At 56.5% G+C, this 25,183-nt stretch overlaps 1 protein-coding gene across 3 annotated transcripts; it reads left to right on the forward strand.

Moving 5' to 3' along the window:
- The first annotated feature begins 281 nt into the window (after nucleotides 1-281).
- Nucleotides 282-24,867, forward strand: Ints1 (integrator complex subunit 1). Of its 3 annotated transcripts, none has more exons than XM_075974699.1 (47): nucleotides 282-617; nucleotides 1,149-1,439; nucleotides 2,656-2,852; nucleotides 2,953-3,090; nucleotides 3,291-3,450; nucleotides 3,542-3,647; nucleotides 3,741-3,927; nucleotides 4,025-4,170; nucleotides 4,267-4,408; nucleotides 5,258-5,434; nucleotides 6,038-6,146; nucleotides 6,678-6,798; nucleotides 7,135-7,212; nucleotides 7,720-7,877; nucleotides 8,362-8,458; nucleotides 9,459-9,550; nucleotides 9,668-9,728; nucleotides 10,740-10,937; nucleotides 11,194-11,323; nucleotides 11,558-11,737; nucleotides 11,811-11,960; nucleotides 12,970-13,149; nucleotides 13,239-13,343; nucleotides 13,484-13,651; nucleotides 13,848-13,959; nucleotides 14,925-15,086; nucleotides 15,538-15,684; nucleotides 16,109-16,207; nucleotides 16,406-16,530; nucleotides 16,853-17,107; nucleotides 17,639-17,798; nucleotides 17,943-18,083; nucleotides 18,210-18,396; nucleotides 18,475-18,598; nucleotides 19,007-19,137; nucleotides 19,669-19,756; nucleotides 19,833-20,059; nucleotides 20,192-20,315; nucleotides 20,831-20,964; nucleotides 21,053-21,245; nucleotides 22,119-22,246; nucleotides 22,588-22,700; nucleotides 23,364-23,477; nucleotides 23,883-23,953; nucleotides 24,135-24,226; nucleotides 24,334-24,443; nucleotides 24,525-24,867. In XM_075974699.1, the coding sequence occupies exons 1-47, from the start codon at nucleotides 479-481 to the stop codon at nucleotides 24,638-24,640; spliced, it is 6,663 nt and encodes a 2,220-aa protein (XP_075830814.1). In that variant the 5' UTR covers nucleotides 282-478; the 3' UTR covers nucleotides 24,641-24,867. The 3 variants fall into 3 exon arrangements, with proteins under 3 accessions (XP_075830814.1, XP_075830807.1, XP_075830822.1); XM_075974692.1 differs by having other exon boundaries at nucleotides 3,542-3,646; nucleotides 3,734-3,927; XM_075974707.1 differs by having other exon boundaries at nucleotides 3,542-3,646; nucleotides 3,734-3,927; nucleotides 22,588-22,694.
- The last annotated feature ends 316 nt before the right edge of the window (nucleotides 24,868-25,183 follow it).

The following is a 25,183-nucleotide window of genomic DNA, read 5'->3' on the forward strand; positions in this document are numbered from 1 at the left end:
CTGACTTCAGAGCATGTCATTGATGGATCAATAGGAAAGTAGGATCCTGACTTTTTGATCTAGGACCAGCCTCACCTTCCAAAAGCGGGAGAATTTACGGCCCTCTAGCGGCGCTTTCAGAATGGCGCGGGGACGGTCTATCCAGCCTCCTACCACCAGAGGGCGGTGCACACACTGTGCACGTTCTGCGGTTCTCTCTTGTCTCTTCTTCTCCTTCGGGTCTGTTTTACTTCCGGTTATGTGAAAAAATCGGCGCTGGGAGCGAGCTCCGATCAGCTTCCACTTCCGGAGCGACCGTACGGCTGTCCTGCAATATGATGTGCAGGAGGTGAGAGGTCCGTGCACCCAAGTGAACTCCACTCCCTGCGGTGACATCCGTCTCCGCTCCCGGCCGCGTGTGCCCTGCACCCGGTCCCGTTCTGTGACTCCAGCGAGCGGCCCTGGGCACTCAGCTCAGTGGCCACGGCGCGAGGGATGAATGACTGAGCGAGCGAGTGACTCCCGTCGCCTCCTCCCAGGTGACGGCGCTTCGGCGAGAGGCGCCAGGGCCGCGGGCAGGATGAACCGAGCCAAGCCCACCACCGTACGGAGGCCCAGTGCTGCCGCTAAGCCCTCAGGTGCGTTCCCACGCGCGGCGGGGCACAATTAACCCAAGAGTACTGAAGGGCATGGTTATCCAACACAGCATTCCTGCAGGACATGGTCACCCAACCCAGGATTCCTGCAGGATAGCTACTCGGGGGGGCTCTTGAAGGACAAGGCCATCCATGTACTGCTGAACATCTGGAAAAAAACAGGGTGCCTTGACCAGAATCACAGATTTTGAAGCCAGATGATCTTGATTGGGTCCTGGAGCTGCTCCTTGCTCACTGTGTGACAGTGGGTTCATTACCTAACCTCCGGGTCTTATTTGTTTTGTTTTGCTTTGGATTTTCAAGACAAGGTTTCTCTGTAGCTTTGGAGCCTGTCCTGGTACTTGTGAGTTAGAGATGGCTTAGTTTATGGTCCGCACTGAATAACTGTCAGCCACTGCTGGCCCTGGCGGGGTCTTGCTGAGTAATCTTGAGCTCTACTTTTGTCTCTTCTGGGTCTTGTTTATCCTCTCTGAGAGTGGGTATCACAAAAGTGGGTGTTCTTTTCTTCTGCAGGGCATCCTCCCCCTGGAGACTTTATCGCTCTGGGATCTAAGGGCCAGGCCAACGAATCAAAGACAGCATCCACGCTGCTGAAGCCGGCCCCTTCAGGGCTGCCTTCAGAGCGTAAGAGAGATGCTTCAGCCTCTCTGACTAGTGCCTCCGCACTGACTGGCCTCACTAAGCGCCCCAAACTGTCCTCCACTCCCCCACTGAGTGCCCTGGGACGTCTGGCTGAGGCTGCGGTTGCAGAAAAACGAGCCATTTCTCCCTCGATTAAAGAGCCGTCCGTGGTACCCATTGAAGGTAAGGTGAGACGGCTAACTTGCCCAGAGAGCTTCCCTCATCCTGTCCATCACCCCAGTGCCCACTGGGGCCACTTCAAGCCTGGGTCTGTTAGCACGGCGGGGTCTTCTGCAGGAGTGGGTGTGATGAGCTCTTGGCTTCCTGTGGGCTTGCTTCTTGACATTGCACACAGATGTGTCTCCCAACCCCGCACTGCTCTGGCCTCATCATTCCAATGTTTTTCTGGCATGTGTGTGGCATGTCCCTCTTTAGCAACACTGTCCTGAGACCTGCTGGGGGCGGGTGCACCAGCAGCTGGTTCTAGCCTGGTCCTCAAGTGGGAGGAGATCTTTTCCCCACAGTTTCTCCCTCGGGGACAGGAAAACATTTCCTGATAGCACCAAAGGGACCTTAGAGGGGAGATAACTGTGCCCACTGCCCTGTTCCTACTAACACTTGTAAATGTGTAGCTGTTTAATTGTTCCCTGCTTCTTGTCACTTATCCAGTGACTTCTTTGATGGTGTCAGGATTGAGCCTAGGTCCTGGTGCATGCAAGGCAAGTGTTTTACCTCTGAACTACAGCCCAGTCCCGCTCGGGGACTCATAACAGCTCCATGATGCCTGTAGCATAGACCTGTCACCCACTAGCTCTGCCAGCCTCTGAGCACCTAACACTCCAGTAACAGACACCACTGTCTGCATGCCTGCTCAGAGCACTCTCTAGGAGACTTCCGTGTGAGAGCCCAAAGGACAAGCTTCCTGTCCTGCAGGTGTTTGAAGCTGTGTCTCATAAAGCTACACTACCCCTTGTTACTGAGATGTCATTTCAAAGGCTCAGAGAGTAGCCAGGTGTGGTGGACCTCAACTGCTTAGCAGGCTGAGGCAGGTAACTTGAAAGTTCAAGGCCAACCTCAGCTACTTAGTGGTAGAGCACCTGCCTAGAATCCCCCAGTGAGGGGCTGGGGTGTGGCTCAGTGGTAGAGCCCCTGCCTAGAATCTCCCAGTGAGGGCTGGGCTGTGACTCAATGATAAAGCGCCTGCATAGCGTTTGTGAGGACATGGGTTGGGAAGAAAGGCACTAACTCTAACCCTGGGTGTGTGGCTTCTGTGAACTCAGAGCCTCCATGTGCTGGTGAGATTCATCTGTGTTGCCTCTAGTTGTCTGCTCATCCCTGTGGCTCTGGGTGTGATCTCTGCCCCCACCCCTGCTCTAACTTGAACCTCCCGTGTGGTCAGTTCTTCCCACCGTACTGCTCGACGAGATCGAAGCTGCTGAGCTGGAGGGCAATGATGACAGGATAGAGGGAGTGCTGTGTGGGGCGGTGAAGCAGCTGAAGGTGACGCGGGCCAAGCCTGACAGCACGCTCTACCTGAGCCTCATGTACCTGGCCAAGATCAAGCCCAACATCTTTGCCACTGAGGGTGTCATTGAGGTAAGACTGGCAGCCTGCTCTCCCCACCCTCCCTGGACCTGCTGCTGTCTCTGTGTGGTGTGAGCATCTCATGACAGCTGTGACTTTACCGTCCTTTCAGGCCCTGTGCAGCCTCTTGCGGAGAGATGCCTCTGTCAATTTCAAAGCCAAAGGGAACAGCCTAGTGTCTGTACTAGCCTGCAACCTTCTCATGGCCGCCTACGAGGAGGACGAGAACTGGCCTGAGATCTTCGTGAAGGTGAGTCGTCCCTCTAGGGACTCAGGGAGGCAGAGCATTGTGGAAAGGAGGATGCTGGAGACCCATACAAGCGAGGGAAGTGAATGGAGGCCCCTAGTGTGCTAGCCCTCCTCCCTGGGTGTTGACGAGGGCCTCTTGGCTGCCCCTGCTCTGGGTACCTGGCCAGCATCAGGTGTGGTCCAAACGTAACTCAACTTCAGGTGTACATTGAGGACTCACTGGGTGAGCGCATCTGGGTGGACAGCCCTCACTGCCGCACTTTCGTGGATAACATCCAGACAGCCTTCAACACCAAGATGCCCCCAAAGAGTGTGCTGCTACAGGGAGAGGGGGCACGCGGTGGAGGTGACCTTGGTGCCGGTAAGAGATGTCAGGTGTTGGGTGGGGGCCAAGGGCACCATCTTCCACATCCCTTGGAGAAGCTACCCATTGGCTCCCATGGTGCCTGCAGGCAGCAGCCCCCATCCCTCATTGACGGAAGAGGAGGACAGTCAGACAGAACTGCTGATTGCTGAGGAGAAACTAAGTCCTGAGCAGGAGGGGCAGCTCATGCCAAGGTAGGTGGGCTGACAGCCTCAGTCTCAGGAGACCAAAGTGGGGGCCCCGGAGCTGGCATCCTTCCTGGCCTCCCTTTCCCCCCTCTGGCCTAGGTACGATGAACTCACAGAGAGCGTAGAAGAGTATGTTCTGGACATGCTTCGTGACCAGCTGAATCGTCGCCAGCCCATCGACAACGTGTCCAGAAACCTCCTGCGGCTGCTCACAGCCACCTGTGGCTACAAGGAGGTGCGACTGCTGGCCGTGCAGCGGCTGGAGATGTGGCTGCAGAACCCCAAGGTGCGCTGTGTTGGTGAAACAGAGTTCGTGGGGGTCCTCCTTGGGGGTCCAGACTGTCATGGTGGTGTGTTCAATGGTCTTCCTGGCCTCCCTGCAGCTGACCAGGCCAGCGCAGGACCTGTTGATGTCTGTGTGCATGAACTGCAACTCGCATGGGCCAGAAGACATGGATGCCATCTCCCACCTGATCAAGATCCGCCTCAAGCCCAAGGTGCTCCTCAATCACTATATGCTCTGCATCAGGTGTGTGGCCAGCTGGGGCAGCAGCTGGGGAGACAGGCCAGTGGGGAGCGGGGGAGCCTGACCTGTGCCTCTCACCTGCTCGGCTCTTGTGTCCAGGGAGCTACTGAATGCACACAAGGACAACCTGGGCACAACCATCAAGTTTGTGATCTTCAACGAGCTCTCCAATGCTCGCAACCCCAACAACATGCAGATTCTCTACACTGTGCTGCAACACAGCTCTGAGCTGGCGCCCAAGGTGCGGACACTTAGCATGGGCCAGCCCATGGGTTTTTGTCCAGCTGAGGCTGGGGACTTGTGGAGCTGCACAGGGAGGAACTCCTGGCTTCGGGTGGGAAGACCCACTGGCTCCTGGTTTCTGAACCATCCTTGTGAGCTAACACTGTGGAGGAGGAAGCGCTTGGTGTTGAGTGAGCCTCTCAACTGCCCCTGCTCCAGCCTGGTGCAGCCTCCTTGGTTGGGATCTTCCTAAACCAAACAGACATCTCCACAGATCTTCAGCCCTGGTCTGGAGTCCTGACTCATGGGTGACAGGTCTGGCATCTCTCTGGACCCAAGAAGCCAAGGAGCCAGGCTGTGGGGTACCATGCTGGCATCCGGCTACACCTGAGGCTGCCCTCCTGGCTCAGTGTTTTAAGATAATTGATTGGGTAGTTGCATATCTAGTTGGCATCTTTGGTGTTTGGTATTCTTTGAGTCCAGGTGGGTCAGGTGGGGTGGGCTGAGGTTTCTGGTCAGTGTGGTGTCCCCATCCCTGTGTCTGCCAGTTAACCCTTTCCCAGATCAGAAGAGGACTGGCCCTCTCTTGCCAACTACCAGGAGAGTAAAATACAGCATGCTCATCCTCCCTTAAGAGTTCACATCCATGAAGAGAAGGCTGGCCCTCTTCTCAGGACAGGCAGCCCAAGATGTGCTGTGGGAACCTGCCCAATCTTACCACATTAACTGCTTAGTTTTTTGGAGAGTCTTTCTCCTGGGGGAGGCTTTCTGCAGGTCCCAGTGAGGTCCTGGCAGGTTGATGTGGGGTATGGCAAAGGGACCTGGATAGCCATTGACCCCAGCTCTTTGTGGTTCCTCTCTGCCTCAGTTTCTAGCCATGGTGTTCCAGGATCTGCTGACTAACAAGGATGACTACCTCCGTGCCTCCAGGGCCCTGCTGCGTGAGATCATCAAGCAGACCAAGCATGAGATCAACTTCCAAGCTTTCTGCCTGGGACTCATGCAGGAGCGCAAGGAGCCACAGTACCTGGAGATGGAATTTAAGGTGCCTTGGGGCCCCTGCTCACCACTGCCCACTTTGAGATTTCCTGGCCTTGACAGGCTTACCCTGTTGTAGGGATGGCCACATGCCAGGCTCGTGTGCAGACACGGGTTCCATGTGTAAGGTGTTGCTCCATCCCTCATAAGGATGGGGAGGGGCTGACCAAGCTGGGGAGCTGGTGACCCCAACATGGATATGGACATTGCTGTTGGCAGGACTGTGGAATGACTGGGAGGATGAACAGGGCACCCTAGAAAGAGGTCTGCTTGACTAGGGGTACAGAGCAAGAGAAGGAGGAGGTGTTGCTGAGCAGATGAAGCAGGGAGGCTGGGAGATCTCCACGGTCCCGGGCAGGACGGCAGTCCACCCTGGTGGCAGTCTGCTGTTGGGAGAGGGTTTTGTCAGCCTGGCCAACTCCTCAACCCCAAGGCCTGCTTCTGCTAGCTGTTGTCTGAGCATGGTGGTCTCTAGATGTGCAGACATGCTGGCCTCCTCTCTATGTTGTCTGTGTGTTCATGTCTGCTATGCACATGCATCTCTATGCCATGTGGGTCCTGTGGGAGGGCCCCTTGGTCATGCCAGCCTTGCCACTCCGTCTGCCTGTAGGAGCGGTTTGTGGTTCACATCACGGATGTGCTGGCTGTGTCCATGATGCTGGGCATTACAGCCCAGGTGAAAGAGGCTGGCATCGCCTGGGACAAAGGAGAGAAGAGAAGTAAGACCTGCTGGGCTGGGGGTCTTCAGGCAAGGACATGAGAACCAAGCCTTGCCAGGTGGTGGCGGTGTGTGCCTTTAATCCCAGCTCTCAGGAGGCAGAGCTAGGTGGATCTCTGTGAGTTCAAAGCCAGCCTGAACTACAGAGCGAGTTCCAGGATAGGCTCCAAAGCTACACAGAGAAACCCTATCTCAAACAAACAAGCAAACAACAAACGAAAAAGAAGGAAGCCTTGAGTAATTGCACATTCCTGAAGCTGAGCTGACTAGGAGACAGCATGGGGGTGGGGGGCGGGGTGCCTCAGCACGGCTTCTGGCGGAGGTGGAGGGGCTTCCAGCAGCAGCGGTGCCCTCCTGCCATCTGGCTGGGAGGACTCTCTGTGCTTGGGACCTGCTCACTTCAGGCATCCTGTTGATTTTTGAGGCTCAGAGTGGGATGGGATGTCCATAACAGGGACAGGGTGGTTTCTGTTGTGGTTTGGCCTGCTTGAAGCATGGCCAAAGGGCACCCATGAGCCTCTCACCTTCCTAGACCTCGAGGTGCTACGCACATTCCAGAACCAGATCGCAGCCATCCAGCGTGACGCAGTATGGTGGCTTCACACTGTTGTCCCCTCCATCAGCAAGCTTGCCCCCAAGGACTACGTGCATTGGTAAGAGTCAGGTCACCTGTCAGCCTCCCGGTGCTACCTGCTTGGTGCCTCTTTGTTACCTCTGCTGCAGCCGCTGACTGTGGACCTGAGAGCCCCGACATGGGTCGACAGCAGAAGGGCGCTGAGCGTGAGACCACGCGTGGGGCTCTTTCTCACAGAGCCCCATCAACATCACTCGTTCACTAGTGGCCACTGTGGGCAGGTGGCTTTGGAGTTAGGAAGCCCCGAGCACTTTTCCACCACTGGCTTTTGCCAGGGTTGTCCGTGTGGGGCACTATTGGGGTGGAGACTCCCTTCCCAGCCTCATCCTGATCGGCACCTGCTCTTTCCCCGCAGCCTCCACAAGGTGCTCTTCACCGAGCAGCCCGAGACCTACTACAAGTGGGATAACTGGCCACCGGAGAGCGACCGCAAGTGAGAGCCAGAGGGTGCAGCCTGTGGGCACCTGCTTAGCCCACCCTGCCAGCCCTGTACTGTTGTTCACCTACAGTGCTGTCTGCCCCATTCCCTGGTCACAGCCCTAGGCAGCCCCTTCCTCTCTGCACTGCCTTGGCTGACTGGCTATCCCTTCTGACCCACTGTCACCTGCATATCTGCCCTGCCCCCCACTATCCAGTCCAGCTAGTAGACCCTGCTGTCCTCTTGTTCCCCAAGCTCTCTTCCTACCCTAGCTGCTACATTTCCCAGCTGCTTTCCAGGGGAAATATACAGCCTGACCATCCACTCATGGATGAGTGACCATGAGTAGAGGAGCAGTGGTCTCCCACTGTCTAGCCATTAAAGGCCAGGACCTAGTGTGCATTCCTTGCATGGGCCCCTCGACTGAAGAAGATTGCATTTGTGGAAAGGTGGCCTGGAATCTGGCCACTGGCCACGGAGACCCCGTGGCCCTCACCGCACATCTCCCAACATCACTTGTAGTTTTTTCCTGCGCCTCTGCTCAGAGGTTCCCATTCTGGAGGACACCCTGATGAGAATCCTGGTCATCGGACTGTCCCGAGAGCTGCCTCTTGGCCCTGCCGACGCCATGGAACTGGCTGACCACCTTGTGAAGCGAGCCGCAGCTGTGCAAGCTGATGGTAACACTCCTGGCTCTTTGCCCCTCGCTCCACACGAGTCTGAGGTGCCACCATCTCAGCTGGGTCTCACCCTCTGTGCAGCTGTGACTGTTCTCCAGGAGGTCAGGGGTCCAGATTGAGGATCTAGAGGGTCCGTGTCCGTTTCCCCCCCAACCCCTCCCCCCCCCCGTGCCCTGGCAGGTGCTGTAGTTCACCCGTGTTCCCACAAGGTGGACCCTGGCGTGGAGGTGAAAGGACCCTGAGCATGGAGCTTCCTGTTCTGGGTTCTCACAGCACTGCTCCTCAGACCCCAGGGTGGGCTGCTGTCAGGGTTCTGCCACCTGCACGGCCAGTGCCTTGCCTGTCCGTTCTTCCCCTGGTTTGGCCCACCGTGCTGTGGTACCAGTCGCACACATACCAAAGTCCCAGTCTCTCTTCCTACTTATTCCCCGCTGCCCACCGAGGGCTGGGCCAGACTCTAGAACCCAGTGCCTTTGGGTTTCAGATGTGGAAGTTCTGAAGGTGGAGAGGATCCAGTTGATAGATGCGGTTTTGAACTTGTGCACCTACCACCACCCTGAGAATATCCAGCTGCCACCTGGGTAAGACTGTAGTCCTGTTCCCCACTGAGGCGGAGCTGGCTTCCAGGGCCCACAGCTGCTAGCCACTATTCCTGTGTGAGCCATTCCTTCTGTTGCTTCTTTTTGGGGTCTCTGACTTTGGGGCCTTTTCTTTCTTTCTTTTTTTTTTTTTTTCTTTTGGATGGTTTCTCTCTACTGCCTCTGCTTCCTGAGTACTGGGACTAAAGGCATACACATCCATGTCTGGCTTCTTTATTTTTACAGAACAAGCTGTAGCACCAGGGCTTTGCATGTACTAGGCAAACACTGCTACTCAGCTATATTCCCAGACTTTCTTTAAACTTAACATTTTTGTTTTACTTATAAGAGAAAGTGTGTGTGTAGATTCGACTGCAGCTCCTCAGGCCTGCTGAGTCATCTCGCTAGCTTTTGTTTGTATGTTTTAAGGTATATGTGTGTGTACACTTCTGGTGTTTTTCTGTTTCTGTTTCATTTCAGTTAACATTTTGTGTGTGTGTGTACATGTAAAAATACACATGCCAAGGCCGTGTGTGGAAGTCAGGACCACTTGTAGGAACCAGTTCTCTCCACCATTTGTATCCTGGGGATTGGCCTCAGGCCTTCAGTCTTGCTTCCTACGCCGTCTTCCTCCCTGTCTTTTGAGCCGAGGTCTCTTAACCTTTTTACTTGGAACTCATTGGTTTGGCTGGCCAGTAGGCCCCAGGGCTCCTTCTGTGTCCACATCCTAGCACTAGGATTTACAAGCATGTACAGCTATGTCTAGCTTTTTTTTTTCTTTTCTAAGACAGGGTTTCTCTGCGTAGCCCTGGCTTTCCTGGAACTTATCTGTAGATCAGGCTGACCTCGAACTCACAGGGATCTGTCTGCCTCTGCCTCCCAAGTGCTAGGATTAAAGGCATGCACCACCACTGCTCAGCATGTCTGGCTTTTTTTACTTGGGTTCTAGGAAACAGAACTGCCCTGGCACTGAGCTCACACTTTTGATGCCCCTGCCTTCCAGGTATCAGCCCCCAAACCTTGCCATCTCTACCCTCTACTGGAAGGCCTGGCCACTACTACTGGTTGTTGCCGCCTTCAACCCAGAGAACATTGGTAAGTTGTCCTGGCCATAGGAGATAGATCATGGGCCAGAGCCTAGCAAGGTGCCAGCTAACATACATGTGAGGCCGGAGAAAATGCTGTGGGCAACCTCCTGTTTTCCTTCGCTAGGCCTGGCTGCATGGGAGGAGTATCCCACCCTGAAGATGCTCATGGAGATGGTGATGACCAAGTAAGTGGGTGAGCATTCTTCATCCTAGGGTGGGCTGCACAGAGGAATATTATTTATGCTGCCTCCCTGGTGTCTGCCTCCTTGTGTGCAGTTTCTGCAGCCAAGTCTGTTGTTCATTGGTCTCAGTTCCTTCCCTGGGGCTGGGCAATGTGGTTCATCACCATGGGAACCCTGTGCACACGAGCTGGGCAGCTCGCATACCGCTCACTGGGAAGAGGACAAACCAGGCAGACAGTGGGAGCAGAATGGATGTGGGCTTGGCCCACGGGGAATGCAGCAGGTCCACAGCCATGGTGACCTGCACAGTGGTTAGCACAGTTGACAGAGCTTGCACCGAAGCCCGTGTAAGTCAGGGTGAGGATTACTGCTGCAGTTGGTCCAGCCCAGCCGGGCAGGCACCACACACAGCAGGGGCGTTAGGTCTCAGCCTAAGGATGTGACATTCTAGGGGTCAGACTTGTGTGTGGCCATGATGTTGAGGCCTAGGTGTTTGACTGTGACATTGGGGACTGGGTGTGTGTATGTCCATGGCATTGAGGAACAGATGTCTGGCTATGGTGTAGGATACTAGATGTGTAGTTTATGCTTGGGAGACATGGGGTATGGGAACTTGTGGAAGGGATTCCTCAAAGAGACAAATTTTTGAGCATGTAAAAGAAAGGGGAGTGTTTGCCTCACAGAAACCTGTGTGTCTCTATGAGGCTGTCATAATGAACAAGGGTCCCATGAGGTGTGATATGGTGTCACATACTGTGGTAGAGCAGGTGTCCTTGACACCGGAAATCTGACACTAGCTAGATTCCATGCTGAAGGTGGCTGTCATGCTGTGTGAAGTTTCTATGCTTAGTTCCCGGAGCCTGGGGCTGCTGGGGAGTTATTGGACAGCGTTATTGCTCACCAAGTGCTCGGACTGTGTTCCTGCAACAGCAGCCTTGTGTGCCTGACCCTGAACATTGCCTGCGGGTGCCCATGTGCAGGGGTGGGTACTAGGCCTGCATGTTTGTTCTCCAGTAACTACTCATACCCACCGTGCACGCTGACGGATGAGGAGACACGGACCGAGATGATCAACCGTGAGCTGCAGATCTCTCAGAGGGAGAAGCAGGAGATCCTGGCCTTTGAGGGCCACCTGGCCGCCGCCTCCACCAAGCAGACCATCACCGAGAGCAGCAGCCTCCTCCTGTCCCAGCTCACTAGCCTGGACCCCCAGTAAGCCACCCTCCTTGTCCTAGTCCCAGGTGTAAGGGAAGACAGATGGCAAGCAGGCAGAGCTGCCCACATGGTGTGGATCTCTGGGGTTAGGCCTTAGGGTGCTAGGGTTAGCTGAGGTGTCCACCCCTGGGCCGCCGGATAGGGACAAGTATGGCTCTCCTCTACTGGGCAGGGACAAGTATGGCTCTCCTGTACTTGCACTCTGGTTTTCTATGTGTGGCCTTCTGACTCTCGTGTCCCCCATGACACACAGAGGCCCTCCTCGGAGGCCACCCCCTCACATCCTGGACCAGGTGAAGGCCCTCAACCAGTCCCTGCGCCTCGGACACCTGTTGTGCCGCAGCCGTAACCCCGACTTCCTCCTGCACATCATCCAGCGCCAGGTAGGTCCTGCCTTGAGAATAGTGGAGGGGGCCATAGGCCAGGAAGGCAGAGTGTGTCAGGATGCACTGTGTCCATGCATGCTGCTGGTGCAGACACCATGGTTTAGATGCATACTGACTGCTGCAGGTTGCCACTTGCCCTACAGAGGGCACACTTGAGCGCCCGCAGGCTGGAGGATTCAGGGCCTAGTACCTGGGCCTTGTGGATGAGCTGTCTCCCTGCTGCCCACACAGGCCTCCTCTCAGTCCATGCCATGGCTGGCAGATCTGGTGCAGTCCAGCGAAGGCTCGCTGGATGTGCTGCCTGTGCAGTGCCTGTGTGAGTTCCTGCTACACGATGCGGCTGATGCCAGTGCCTCTGGGGAGGAGGATGAGGAGGGCGAAAGCCGGGAACAGAAGGCCAAGAAGCGACAGGTATGTGTGTGCAGCTCTCTACTCCACCGGATCTAGCTAAGCACTGGCCCTGACAGCTCTTCTTCGTCCACAGAGGCAGCAGAAACAGCGGCAGCTTCTGGGCCGCCTGCAGGATCTGCTGCTGGGCCCTAAAGCAGATGAGCAGACCACATGTGAGGTTCTCGACTACTTCCTCCGGCGTCTGGGCTCCTCACAGGTGGCCTCCCGGGTGCTGGCCATGAAGGTGAGTATGGCCTGGGTGAGAGACTTGCTGTAGTGGCAGTGGGTCCTAGGGATTAACAGCTACGCATGCTAGGTAAGTGCTCTACCATTAAGCCTTGTCCCCAGCCCCTCACTGGGGGACTAGGCAGGGGCTCTACCACTGAGCCACACCCCAGCCCCTCACTGGGGGATTCTAGGCACACACTCTACCACTGAGCCACACCCCAGCCCCTCACTGGGGGATTCTAGGCAGGTGCTCTACACTGAGCCACACCCCAGCCCCTCACTGGGGGATTCTAGGCAGGTGCTCTACCACTGAGCCACACCCCAGCCCCTCACTGGGGGATTCTAGGCAGGTGCTCTACCACTGAGCCACACCCCAGCCCCTCACTGGGGGATTCTAGGCAGGTGCTCCACTGCTGAGCCACAGCCTGTCTCTGAGTATGTGTTAGATAACCACTGGCTTCCCCACACCTATTTCCTATTCTGCCTGGGCAGAAGGTACGGGTGCTGCTAGTCTAGTCTGCACGAACTGGAGCCCTTGGTCTCTCGCCTGTGGCTCTTCCTGGATGGACATACTCTGAGAGTGGTTAGACAGACAGACTGCGGTTTGCCATATCTAGAAAGGTCATACAGGACACTGGGCTGAGGCCCAGGCTCTCTATTCCATCACTAGCACCAAAGAGAAAAGCTCCGAGCAAATGTTTTATGTCAGTGTGTTGGGCAACCTAGGAATCCCAGCCTTCAGGGTACTGAGATGGGCGTTTTGAGATCAGGTGACTGCTTAGTGAGTTTGAGGCTAGGCTGGGCTGAGTCAGACCTGTCTCCGAAAGCAAACAGAGTTTAAAGAGCTCAGCTCATGTTCCTTTTCTCCTCTCAGTCACGGTAGCAATAGGGAGCTGGTGAGTCTCCTCACACAGGAGCTGCCCTCTTTCCATGTGGGACTTGAGGGAACAGGCGTGCTTCTGAGAATAAGGTGAGCCTGCTGCATACCAGGGCAGGCAGTCTTAGCTCTGTGCATGTACCTGCAGGGCTTGTCACTGGTTCTGTCTGAGGGTGGTCTTCGTGACAAGGAAGAGAAAGAGCCCCCCATGGAGGAGGATGTAGGGGAGACAGACGCGCTGCAGGGCTATCAGTGGTTGCTGCGGGACCTGCCCAGGCTGCCCCTGTTTGACAGCGTGAGGACCAGCACTGCCCTGGCTCTACAGCAGGTACAGAATGGGCAGAGCCAGTCCTGGAGGGAAGGGGCGGTTGCACGCTCTGCCAGGATCCGTCTCAGACATCCGCACCCTCTCCTCAGGCCATCCACATGGAGACTGACCCCCAGACCATCAGCGCCTACCTGATCTACCTGTCCCAGCATACACCAGTGGAGGAGCAAGGCCCACACAGTGACCTGGCCCTGGTGAGGGAATTCTGGCGGGGCCAAATGGCTCAGTGTCGCCATTGTGGCTGGCGGCTGGGCTAGTGAATGGGGAATCGAGGAGATTGGGCCACTCATGGCCGGAGTCTTTGAAGTTTCTGACAGCCCTTACCCCCCGTCAGGATGTGGCCCGGTTGGTCGTGGAGCGCTCCACCATCATGGCACACCTCTTCGCAAAGCCCTCCTGCAGCACTGCGTCTGATGCTGTACTCAGTGCCCTGCTGTCTGTGTTTTCCCGCTATGTACGGCGCATGCGCAAGAGCAAGGAGGGCGAGGAGGTCTACAGTTGGGTGAGGGCCCAGTGGGCAGTCAGTGGGTGAGAGGAGACGGGTGGTCGTCGGGAGAGAGGAGGGTGTGCGGTGAACTGAGGTGGACAGTAACTGGGGGCTGATACTCTAGAGGGGCACAGGGTAGGTAAACTGTCACACTGGGGTCAGTCCTACCTTCTGAGCCACCTGGTGCCTATCCCTCCACCATTGCTCACAGTCAGAGTCTCAGGACCAAGTGTTCCTACGATGGACCAGTGGGGAGACAGCCACTATGCACATCCTTGTGGTCCATGCCATGGTCATCCTGCTAACATTGGGCCCACCCCGTGGTAAGTAGTCTGTCCCGGGCTTTTTGTTTGGTTGTTTTTGTTTTTCGAGACAGGGTTTCTCTGTGTAGCCTTGGTTGTCCTGGAACTCTCTTTGTAGATGAGACTGGCCTCAAACACACAGTGATCCACCTGCCTCTGTCTCCTGAGTTCTGAGTGCACCACCACTGTCTGACTGTCCTGGGTTTTCTAAACTCAGCTTCTAGTTAGGTCTGGGAAGCACCCTATGGTATAGCTTGGGTGTGCCCTTGCCCACTGCACCACAGCTGCTGAGTGCCGCATGAGTGTGCCCTTCTTGCTCATTCTTTGAATGTCTTGTGTACAGTTGAGCTCCCAATATCTCCCTATTCCTGTGGGTTGGCCTGGGAACTCAGTGTGGCCAAGTCCAGGGCCTGGTAAGCCCAGGCTGACTGGAACCTCTCTAGCCAGTAGCCTTCCCTCTGGTCCTGGTCACTGTGGCAGCTTCCATACATGTGCCCAGTTATGCCTGAGAGAGTAGAAAGGGTAAGGGATGCTCTGCCTGGGACTTCCGGGGAATGTGGGTGGGTTCCGCTGTCATACTGAGGGAGAGGTGGTCATCTGTGGTGTGTGTCTGCCACATTGCCCTGAGGAAGGGCAGCACAGAAGGTTGGCTTCACGTGCTCTCATCTTGTCGGGTCTCCTGGGCTCCACAGAGCCCAGGGCTGAAGGCACTGTGAGAGCAGGCAGTTTGTGTGGAGATTCTTGTGGTCACGTGAGTGCAAGTACGGTGACCTTGGGCAGGAAGCCACGTTTCACCCACAAACCACTGTACATCAGACAGGGTAACATGAAGTCATGGGCCCAGTGCCCTGTCATTGTCTGCATTTGAGCCTTTTCTGTTCCCCTAAAACTTCAGTTTCCCCACTGCAAGTAGCCCCTGGTGGTCTGTGGTCCTTCTTGGGTTCATGGCTCCTCAGATACCTCTGTTCCCTGTATCCTCCCTGAAGCTGGTGATGGTGAGTTCCATGAGCTGCTGGACATCTGGTTTCCTGAGAAGAAGCCCCTGCCCACAGCCTTCCTGGTGGACACCTCTGAGGAGGCCCTGCTGCTGCCCGACTGGCTGAAGCTGCGGATGATCCGCTCCGAGGTTCCCCGGCTAGTGGATGCCGGTACAGCGAGGCTGGGCTGGGGAAGAAATGGCTATAAAAGACCCGTCCTCTAGAGGCACAAGAGATGGTGTCGGGGCTCTCGGGTTAGTCATGGAGGGTGTGTGGGCTATAGGCAAGCTGCCCTGAGCAGAGAGGATCCCAGCAGGGGCTGGGCATGTGCCCAGCTTGGATGTTTCAGTCTGTCCCCAGGCAGGGAGGGAAACTTCAGAGTGACCCAGGGAACTTGAAAAGCCCAGTGAAAGATGTACCGAAGAGTCTGGATGCCAGTGAGCCATAGGGTCTTTAGTGACATCCTATCTTCTACCTAAAGGAAGTCTTAGTGGACCGCATGTGGTAGAGATTGGCAGTGCCAGGCCCTGTGGTGGGGCACCTGAGGGTTACCCTTGCAAGTCTAGGGCTGGTGACGGACCTGGCATGGCCCAGTGGGCAGCTGAGCATGCCTTGCCCACAGCCCTGCAGGACCTGGAGCCCCAGCAGCTGCTGCTCTTTGTGCAGTCCTTTGGCATCCCTGTGTCCAGCATGAGCAAGCTGCTGCAGTACCTGGACCAGGCAGTGGCCCAGGACCCCCAGACCTTGGAACAGAACATCATGGACAAGAGTAAGAAGTCCTGGGGGCCTGCGGGGCTGAACTTGTATGCTTGTTAGGTTCGTGGGGCATCTACACTTGTGGTGGGTCCTGGAACTCTTGATACTAGATTACCCCATCTTGACTGACTTTGAGGCTGGAGGGAAGGAACCCTGGATCCTCTGCTGGGAATCTAGCTCAGCTTCTGCAGTCTTTGTTTTTTTGTTTTGTTTTTGAGACAAGGTTTCTCTGTGTAGCCCTGGCTGTGCTGGACTTAAACTCAGAGCTCTGCCTGCCTCTGCTTCCCGAGTGCTGGAATTACAGGTGTGCACCACCCAGCTCCTGCAGTCTTAGAAGAGCTTGCTGGGTGTGGTGTGGCAGCCTCTGGTCCTTTGTTCTGTGGGACGGCAGTCTGGCTTCACCCACCTCCAGTGGTCCCTTGGCTGCTGTCTTGCAGATTACATGGCCCACCTGGTTGAGGTGCAGCACGAGAGAGGAGCTTCCGGAGGCCAGACCTTCCACTCACTCCTCACGGCCTCCCTGCCACCTCGACGAGGTACACCCGCCCCCCCCACCACCACCACATTACTGTCTAGGCTCAACTGCTTTGGCCTGCATGCTGTTCCCTGGCTGGTGCCAGCCTCCAACCAGTGGGGCTCTAATTTTTTATCTACCCTCCATGTGGGCCCAGACAGGATAGTGCCAGGAGCTGGTTGGAAAGTTTTGAGGGCACATGCTTTCTCTTTCTCTGCAGAGAGCACAGAGGCTCCTAAGCCAGAAAGCAGCCCTGAGCCTCCACCGGGCCAGGGCAGGACTCGGGCAGGGACACAGGTCCCAGTGCTCGGCCCTGAAGATGACTTGGCTGGCATTTTCCTACAGGTACCAGGGCTGTCGTGTGAGGGTCTCCCAGCAGTACCCCCTGCACATGTATGTCTTCCGGTCCCTCATGGCGTGTCTAGCTACTACTATACACTCATTCACCATACTCTCAGTATGAAGTCTGATTCTGGCTTCTAACCTAGATTCTGTGGGCTCTAGGTACCTCTGCCCTTCACAGCAACTTCTGGGGTGTTGGGGTCCTTTGCCACTCTTCCAGCCCAGATCCCAGGCCCCTTAGTTCATGCAGTTGAACCCAAATTAGACGGACTTGAGAAGCGGTATACATGGGAGCCCCTGCACTCTTCACACCTTCTGCTTTCAGATCTTCCCACTGAGCCCCGACCCACGGTGGCAGAGCTCCAGCCCACGCCCCCTTGCCCTGGCACTGCAGCAAGCCCTAGGCCAAGAGTTGGCTCGCGTCCGCCAGGGGAACCCTGAGGTGCCAGGCATCACAGTGCGCCTCCTTCAGGCTATGGCCACCCTGCTGAACTCCCCACATGGTGGCACTTTGGCTCTGGCTATGCACCACAGCCACTTCCTTTCCTGCCCACTGATGCGCCAGCTCTACCAATACCAGGTACACTGACACATGAGCTGGTGGGAGGGAAGGGCAGCAGGAGACTGGCCCGGAATGCATAGACTCTCCCTACTACACACAGCCTTGGGCATCTCCCAACCCAGCCTCAGGCCTGATGCTGTCTCCAGCAGGCTTTCCTCAGCAGGCCTAGATTCCCTGTCCTTAAATATAAAAAGCCAGCTACCTGGAGTGGGCATGGGCAGGGGTCCTGTAGTGGAGGGTGAATGAGGTCTCTGTCATCCTGTCTGCAGACTGGTCTGGGTCTGCCATGTCTGCACACATGAATGCATCTCTGTATGTGCTGTGAATGTGTGCACACCTGTGTTTCTTCTCTGCTGTATGATTTGTTAGTGGAGGTATCTCCCCAAGGGACGGGTCTTTAAACTCCTTCAGGGTCATCCTGGCATTTAAGAGACATGCTTTTGAGTGGCAAGTGGGATGATGTTGGGTCCTGGCTCTGGTACTGGTCCCCAGGCAGGGCTGTTGTAGTCCTTTGCCAGTGTGCTCACACATGGCTGGCTGTCCCCACAGCGTGCTGTCCCTCAGGACACTGGCTTCTCCTCGCTCTTCCTTAAAGTGCTTATGCAGATCCTGCAGTGGCTGGACAGCCCCGCTGTGGAGGATGGGCCCTTGCAGGCCCAACTCAAGTTGTTTGCTACCCGCTACTCAGCAAGACGCAGGATCAGTGACGGTGAGCAGTTGAGGGCAGCAGGCAGGCAGGGGCTGGTTGGTGTTAACGTGGGGGGGGGGGCAAGCCTTCAGAGAGGCAGGCTGAGAGTGTGTGGGCAAACCAGAGCCCTGGCATTAGTCACATGGTTTGCTCCACTACTCACAGTGCGCAGTGGGCTCCTGCACCTAGCTGAGGCCCTGAGCTTCCACCATGACCTGGAGGTGGCCAACTCCACTGTGCGGGCCGTCATTACCACCCTGAAGTCTGGGGAGAAGTGCACTGTGGAGCCAGAGCTCATTAGCAAAGGTACCACCCAGCCCAGTACTGCCCCCATTCCCTTTGTCTCACATGGACCCTCTTGAGTTGTGCATGTGTCTTCCTTGAACTCCGGGTTGTTGGCCTACTTGATTCAGCCAGCTTCCTATCCCACAGTGCTCCGGGGCCTCATCGAAGTGCGCTCCCCCCACTTGGAAGAGCTGCTGACGGCGCTTTTCTCAGCCACTGCGGAGACCTCCTGCCCGAGCTTGGCCTCTGGGCCCATTGTGGTGGTGAGCTCCTTGCTGCTGCAGGAGAAGGATGAGCTCCTAGGCCCTAGCAAGCAGGATGCTGAGGGTGCCGGGTAGGTAGGAATGTGGCCAGGGGGTGGGAGGGTGGTGGCTCTGCAGCCTGCTCTCTGTTCTGATCCTTCTGCCTGCAGCACAGACACCATGCGCCTGGGACCAGCCTCTGGGCTACTTGTGGACTGGCTGGAGACGCTGGACCCGGAAGTGGTCAGTAGCTGCCCTGACCTTCAGAGGAAGCTGCTGTTCTCACGAAGAAAGGTGACAGGGACATGTCCCTCCAGCAGTGCTGCCACTCGAGACTTTGTGTCTTTTAGCCCCAGAGGAGGGGCGGGTTAGCCAGGCCTGGCCTTCCTGGCCCTGTGGTATATGTCTCTTTGGATCGACATTGGTAGCCACATCTAGGACGGGCTGGAGCAGGGGTGAGCGTAGGACAGTTCCTCCAGGCCCTAGAATCTAAGGAATCCAGGTTAGCCAGAGGTGTGGGGAAGATGAGAAGATGGAACCCCAGGGCCCTGCCCCGCATGGCAGAGATGAGATAGTGCCCGGCATGGCCCTTTGCTGCTGTTTCTGGGGCAGCCCCCCCAGAGCGTGGCCAGCTGACATGACTTGTCAGAACGGGTTGTCCCTGGGCCCAGTTGAGACCATCCTGACCTCTTTTCTTTTCAGGGTAAAGGCCACATAAGTGCCCAGGTGCTGTCTTTTCGCCCCTACCTCCTCGCCCTTCTCACACACCAGGCCAGCTGGTCCACACTGCACCACTGCATCCGTGTCCTGCTAGGCAAGAGCCGGGAACAGAGGTGAGGCCAACCCCAAATCCCTGGGAGCCATGATTTCTATCCCTGCACCTTGCTTCAGGGCAGTAAGCACCTCCTGAGGGCAGTAAGCACTGTGTGCTTAGTGCCTTAGGGCGCTTGCATACCCTCAACTGCTGGGCTGGGATCCTGATTTGGGTGCCCAGCCCCTAACTAAGGAGTAGACAGTCCAGCCTCTCCTGTCTTTTTGCCACATTTTCATCTGTGGAGAATTTGGCTTAACTCCATGCCGTGGTATGGGAGGCAGAGGGGCTGTGAGAAGCTGCCCATCTGGCTTCGTGATCCCTTGGCTGTGACAGGCCCATCCTATGGACACAACCTATGCTTGAGTTTCCTCATGGGAGTCATTCGGTGCCCAGCTCACAAACATACAGGGAGTGTGTGGCTCAGGGAGACCCCGGTTGCCTCCCATTGTGCACCAGGGACTCCTCAGAAAGACAGTGGGGCCCTATACAGAGGCCCTTTTCCAGGAAGTTTGCCCTGACTCTGTGTTCAGCGGCTGCTTGCTTCCTCCAGGCTCGATCCTTCAGCCTCCCTGGACTTCCTCTGGGCCTGCATCCATGTTCCACGGATCTGGCAGGGCCGGGACCAGCGCACTCCACAGGCAGGTCTCAAGTTGTCTCAACCCTGTAGGTGTTGGCGACATGTCTTGGGGCTGACCTGTGGCTGCTTGATTGCAGAAGCGGCGGGAGGAGCTGGTGCTCCATGTCCAGGGCCCAGAGCTGCTCAGCCTGGTGGAACTGATCCTGTCTGAGGCAGAGACCAGGAGCCAGGATGGGGACAGTGCCGCACGTACTCTAATCCAGACCCGGCTGCCCCTGCTGCTTAGCTGCTGCCGTGGCAGCAGCGAGAGTGTCGGAAAAGTGACAGAACACTTGACCAGCTGCATCCAACAATGGGGGGACAGGTACCTGAGTCCCCACTGTGACCCCTTGCTGTAGGTGACTGCTCTTGCGTGAGAGTGGCTTCTTCAGCACATGGCCCTTCCCTGGCCACATCATCCCAGTGACCGGTCCCTCTACCCTCTGGCTCTTTGCAGTGTGCTGGGCCAGCGCTGCCGAGACCTGCTATTACAGCTGTACTTGCAACGGCCGGAGGTCCGGGTGCCCGTGCCCGAGGTCCTGCTGCAGAGTGAAGGTGCCACCAGCAGCAGCATCTGCAAGGTGAGGGGCACAGCCTGCTGTAGTTCTGCAGCCCACAGCCACGGAGCAGTGGGAGGAGGGGCTGTGCCATCAGTCTCACCTGACCTCACTGGAGCCCTGAGGGTGCCGTCGTAGGCTCTTTCCTGGAAGAGGCGTCTGGGCGCATAGGGGTGCTTTCCACTGCCCCTCCCTGCTCTGCACTCAGATGGTGGATAGACAGGAGGTGACACATGTGTGTTGTATAATGTGGACAACACGGCCTCCATCAGGAGGGGCATGTCCTGTTACCCCCAGAGTGTCTCTGAACCTGCCTGCCTTCTATACAACCTGGCCAGCGCTCCACTGTACCTCGGTAGGGTGGTCAGCTTGAGTCCTCAGCTTTGTGTGAGAGGCCACATGTGGTCCTGCCTGTGGCGTGATCTCCAGAGTCCATGCTGAGCATGCTGTGCCGAGTGGCATCCAGGGCTGTGAGTGGGATAGGAGAATTCAAAGCGTGCATGAGCAAGTATTCCTCCTCATGTCTCCCCTCCCCCCAGCTCGACGGGCTCATCCATCGCTTCATCACGCTCCTGGCAGACACCAGTGACTCCCGGTCTTCTGAAAGCAGAGTGGCCGATGCCAACATGGCCTGTCGGAAGCTGGCTGTGGCCCACCCCATCCTGCTGCTGAGGTGCTTCCTCTCACAGAAGTGGGCACACCATGGGGTTGGGGTGTCTGGTGAGAAGACGTGACCCAGGTGCCCTTCTCTTGGCCCCCAGGCACCTGCCCATGATCGCAGCCCTCCTTCACGGCCGCACACACCTGAACTTCCAGGAGTTCCGGCAGCAGAACCACCTGGCCTTCTTCCTGCATGTGCTGGGCATCTTGGAGCTGCTGCAGCCGCGTGTCTTCCAGAACGAGCACCAGGGGGCTCTGTGGGACTGCCTGTGCTCATTTATCCGCCTGCTCCTGGTGGGTGCCAGGCAGGTTGTCCCCACATTCCTCAGCCCAGACATCCACCCATGCCCCCTCTTGTCTCTGCTTGACTTCCTTCTGCTCCTGTAGTAATATGAGCGGCGGCGGGGCTGGAAGTGAAGAGAGAGAGGAGAGGGAAGTGGCCGCTTTTTTAAAGGGAGAGAGACCACGCCCCCTATTACTACATGCTCCCACAGGAGAATCTGGAACGAGGGCCAAAGCTAGGCCACCCCTTTAGTAGCTTCTTCCTCCGCTGTCTGGAGACCTACTCTTTACTAAGGTTCCTAAGCCCCAGCATCTCCTGCTTGGGGAACCCCATATTCTAGACCCCTGGTGCTAAGCCCCGTTGTATGCTGTTTGTGGGCATCATATGCCCTAGTCTGTACATCTTTCCTGTGCTGTTATGACAAAGACGGGAGTCATGCTAGCCAGGTGTAGCAGCAGCACATTTGGGTGACTGAGGCAGGAAGATTGCAAGTTCTAAATCAACCTTGGCTATAATATTGTGAGGCTATATATAGGTTAGATATCTCAAAGAAGAAGAAAGAAAAGCCCAGGGGTTGAAGCTAGGACTCAGTGATTAGCGAGCACTGGCCGCTTGCAGAGGACTTGGTTCCCAGCACTCACATGGTGGCTCACAACCATTTCAAACTCCAATTCCAGGGGTTCTGTCACCCTCTTCTGAACTCCAGGTACCAGACACTTGTGTGGTGCACAGACATACATTCAGGCAAAACACTCATACAGTAAAATCTAAAAGCCAAAGCACTGGGCCCCAGTCAGCCTGGCTTTGGGCCCAAGGCCATCATGGGGGTCGTGTGTCATGTCGAGGGTCTGAGGAAGCTTCTGGTGCCTCTGCCCTCTTTATAGAACTACCGAAAGTCCTCCCGCCACCTGGCCCCCTTCATCAGCAAGTTCGTGCAGTTCATCCACAAGTATGTGGCCTGCAGCGCACCAGCGGCCGTGGCCTTCCTGCAGAAGCACGCAGAGCCCCTCCAGTGAGTCCCACACCTGAGCCAGGAGGGACAGTCCAGACATACTGTCCTGGCCGGAACTGCAACCCTCATCCTCATCCCCGTTTGCTCCTCCTCACGCGTTCCTCCCTACCTCTCTCTTTCCCACTGACCTCAGCCCAGGCCATCCTTCCTGCCCTGCTGCGTTTCCTCACCTGCCTATTCCCTGCCTGGCCTCTAGAGCAGTGGTTCTCAGCCTTCCAACTGTCATTTGCTACTGTTGTGAATCGTAATATAAATATTTGGGGGGTTAAGGTTTGCCAAAGAGGTCGCCACCCACAGGTTAAGAAGCACTGCTCTGAAGCGAACCCATGCTCTCTCCACAGTGACCTGTCCTTTGACAACAGTGACCTGGTAATGCTGAAGTCTTTGCTGGCAGGGCTCAGCCTGCCCAGCCGGGACGGGAGAACTGAACAAGGCTTGGATGAGGAAGGTGAAGGTGAGGGGGCAGGTAGCTTCTTGAGTGAAATGTAGGAAGGGTTCTGGTGGCCCCTTACCTTCTCATGCATGTGCTTGGGTGGTACCATGACCAAGTTGAACAGAACCTTCCTGTGGGAATGTCAGGTTCTGCTCCCATGGCAGACATTAATCTTCTAGATGCTTCCTGGGCAGGCTGATCTTTAGGTCAAGGTCTTTCCCCTTGCTTGTTTGATGGTGGCACATGCCCACAGGCAGGGCTCTTTGCTTTACTGACATGGTCACTGGCAGGTGAGTGATGCCTAGAGGCTCAGTGACTATGGCTGGGCTCTGCTGCCTGTGTGGGCCAGACTGACTGAAAGCACATAGACGGTGTTCATAGAGGACACACAGTGTCCAGACACCAGTCTCCCATGTGGAGTGGCACCCTGAGGGCAGAACCAAGAGAATGGTCTCCTAGGCTTGCTGTAGGTCTATGGAAAATATGTGCTGTGTCTCCCAGAGTGACCCAGCATCCACATGACACCTCCCAACCCCATGAACACCACATGTACCAAACACTGTGTTGCATCCTGGGTAATGGTCATTGTGCCTCTGGGATGGGCATAGTCTTTCCATGGAGATCGCAAGTCTGGCCGAGCCCTCAGTGTTCAGCTATTGTCTGACCCTGGCTAACTTTTCACAGATGAGCGTTCAGGCGGCTCCCTACCCCTGGTCAGTGTCTCCCTTTGCACCCCACTGACTGTAGCTGACGTGGCTCCACACATGAAGAGGCTCTCCCGGGGCCAGGCTGTTGAGGGTGAGTGAGCCAGCTGCTCCTAGACCACCCTGGGTGCACTGTACTATTGACTCAGCACAATGGACCCCAGAAGCATTGAGGTGCTTAAGGAAGACCCAGCAGGCTGATTGGTAGGCCTATCTGTCTTCAGAGGAGAAGCGGGAATTGAGTAGAGGGGGCTGTTCCAAGTATCCTGATCACAGGGTGAGCCCCTTGTCAAGCCCTCCCTGGAGACCAGTGTGAGGCCAAATGGGAAGGAGGGCGTAGTGTCAGGACAACCAGTGAACATGGCACCCAGTGCCTGGTGCATCCTGGGGAGCCTCTGGAGGACCGGAATACCTGGGGACTGTGTCTGGGTTGCTTGGGGTGGGAAGGTGGCCCCCCCCAGGGCCTCCTAGACGCCCCAACTGGACCCATTGTCCTCAGATGTGCTCGAAGCGCTGAGTGACATCGACGAGATGTCGCGGCGGAGACCTGAGGTCCTGGGCTTCTTCTCGGTGAGTGAGGCTGGGAGGAACTCATCCTGCTGCCGTGTGAGCTGGGCACTGCCACAGACTAAAGCAGGAAGCCAAGCAGGCTGTCCTACTGCCCTGGTGGCACCTTGGGAACAGTCCATGTAGTAGCCACTAGGCTGAGTCTTCATGGTTGCCTAGTGACATTCCTATCCCACTTGAACAGACCAACTTGCAGCGGCTGATGAGCTCCGCGGAGGAGTCTTGCCGCAACCTGGCCTTCAGCCTCGCGCTGCGCTCCATCCAGAACAACCCCAGGTGAGTAAAGTCCCCACCGAGGGCACTGTCACCCCCAGCTAGCCGAGCCAGACCGTGGAATGCTCCTGGGCCATGGGGCAGTACCCACTGGAGCATGTCTCTTGCAGCATCGCTGCTGACTTCCTACCTACCTTCATGTACTGCCTGGGCAGCCGGGACTTTGAGGTGGTACAGACGGCCCTCAGGAACCTACCAGAGTACACCCTGCTCTGCCAAGGTGAGCCACCCACCCCGCACCCACCTGCTGCCCTGGGAGGTGCCGCTGGCCCACAGCTGTCTGACGTCAACTCTTCCGTAGAGCACGCGGCTGTGCTGCTGCACCGAGCCTTCCTGGTGGGCATGTATGGCCAGATCGACACCAGCACTCAGATCTCGGAGGCACTGAAGATCCTGCACATGGAGGCCGTCATGTGAACCACTGTGCTCACCCTGATTCCAAGCTCTACCAGCAAGCCTGCTCTGGTCGCCTAATCACTGAGCCCCCTGAGGCTGGGTGGGACTGAGAACAGCTCTCTCCAGCCATCAGCTGGTGCTGGTAGTCGGAGTACTCGCCAACTCTCTGGTCACTGGATATACAAGGAGAGGCTGTTGTGCCAGCAAAACACACTGAGGGCCACTTTAAATGAAGCATCGAGTCCCTCTGTGCTGTCCAGTGTCCTGTGTTGTCCCTGGCCAGTGTGGTCTGGGTTCCTGTACTTGGTGCAAGGCTTCCAAGGGCTTGAGCGGAGGCCTGGTGGGGAGAGAGCCTGAGGCCTCCCTGATGGACCACCCTGCAGGCCACCCACACTGGCCGCCTCTCTCCAGTGGTCTGACCTGCTTGGCCCTGGGTCCTCTACCCCAAGATCAGCCAGGTGGACTGGTCTTATCCCAGACAGATGATCAAGCCATGTGGTGCAGGCAGGAATAGCCCTAGTAGCTTGTGATTCCGAGCAGGTCCTATGGGTAGCCCCAGAGATG

Source organism: Microtus pennsylvanicus, chromosome 1, assembly GCF_037038515.1.
Source record: "Microtus pennsylvanicus isolate mMicPen1 chromosome 1, mMicPen1.hap1, whole genome shotgun sequence".
Classification (NCBI taxonomy): Eukaryota; Metazoa; Chordata; class Mammalia; order Rodentia; family Cricetidae; genus Microtus; species Microtus pennsylvanicus.

Excerpts from the sequence above, each read along its gene's own strand:
- Ints1 (XM_075974692.1), top strand. The coding sequence starts at position 479 with ATGACTGAGCGAGCGAGTGACTCCCGTCGCCTCCTCCCAGGTGACGGC. Across the intron at positions 5,435-6,037 it reads ACCTGGAGATGGAATTTAAG|GAGCGGTTTGTGGTTCACAT; the intron begins GTGCCTTGGGGC and ends GTCTGCCTGTAG. Across the intron at positions 13,960-14,924 it reads AACATTGGGCCCACCCCGTG|CTGGTGATGGTGAGTTCCAT; the intron begins GTAAGTAGTCTG and ends TCCTCCCTGAAG.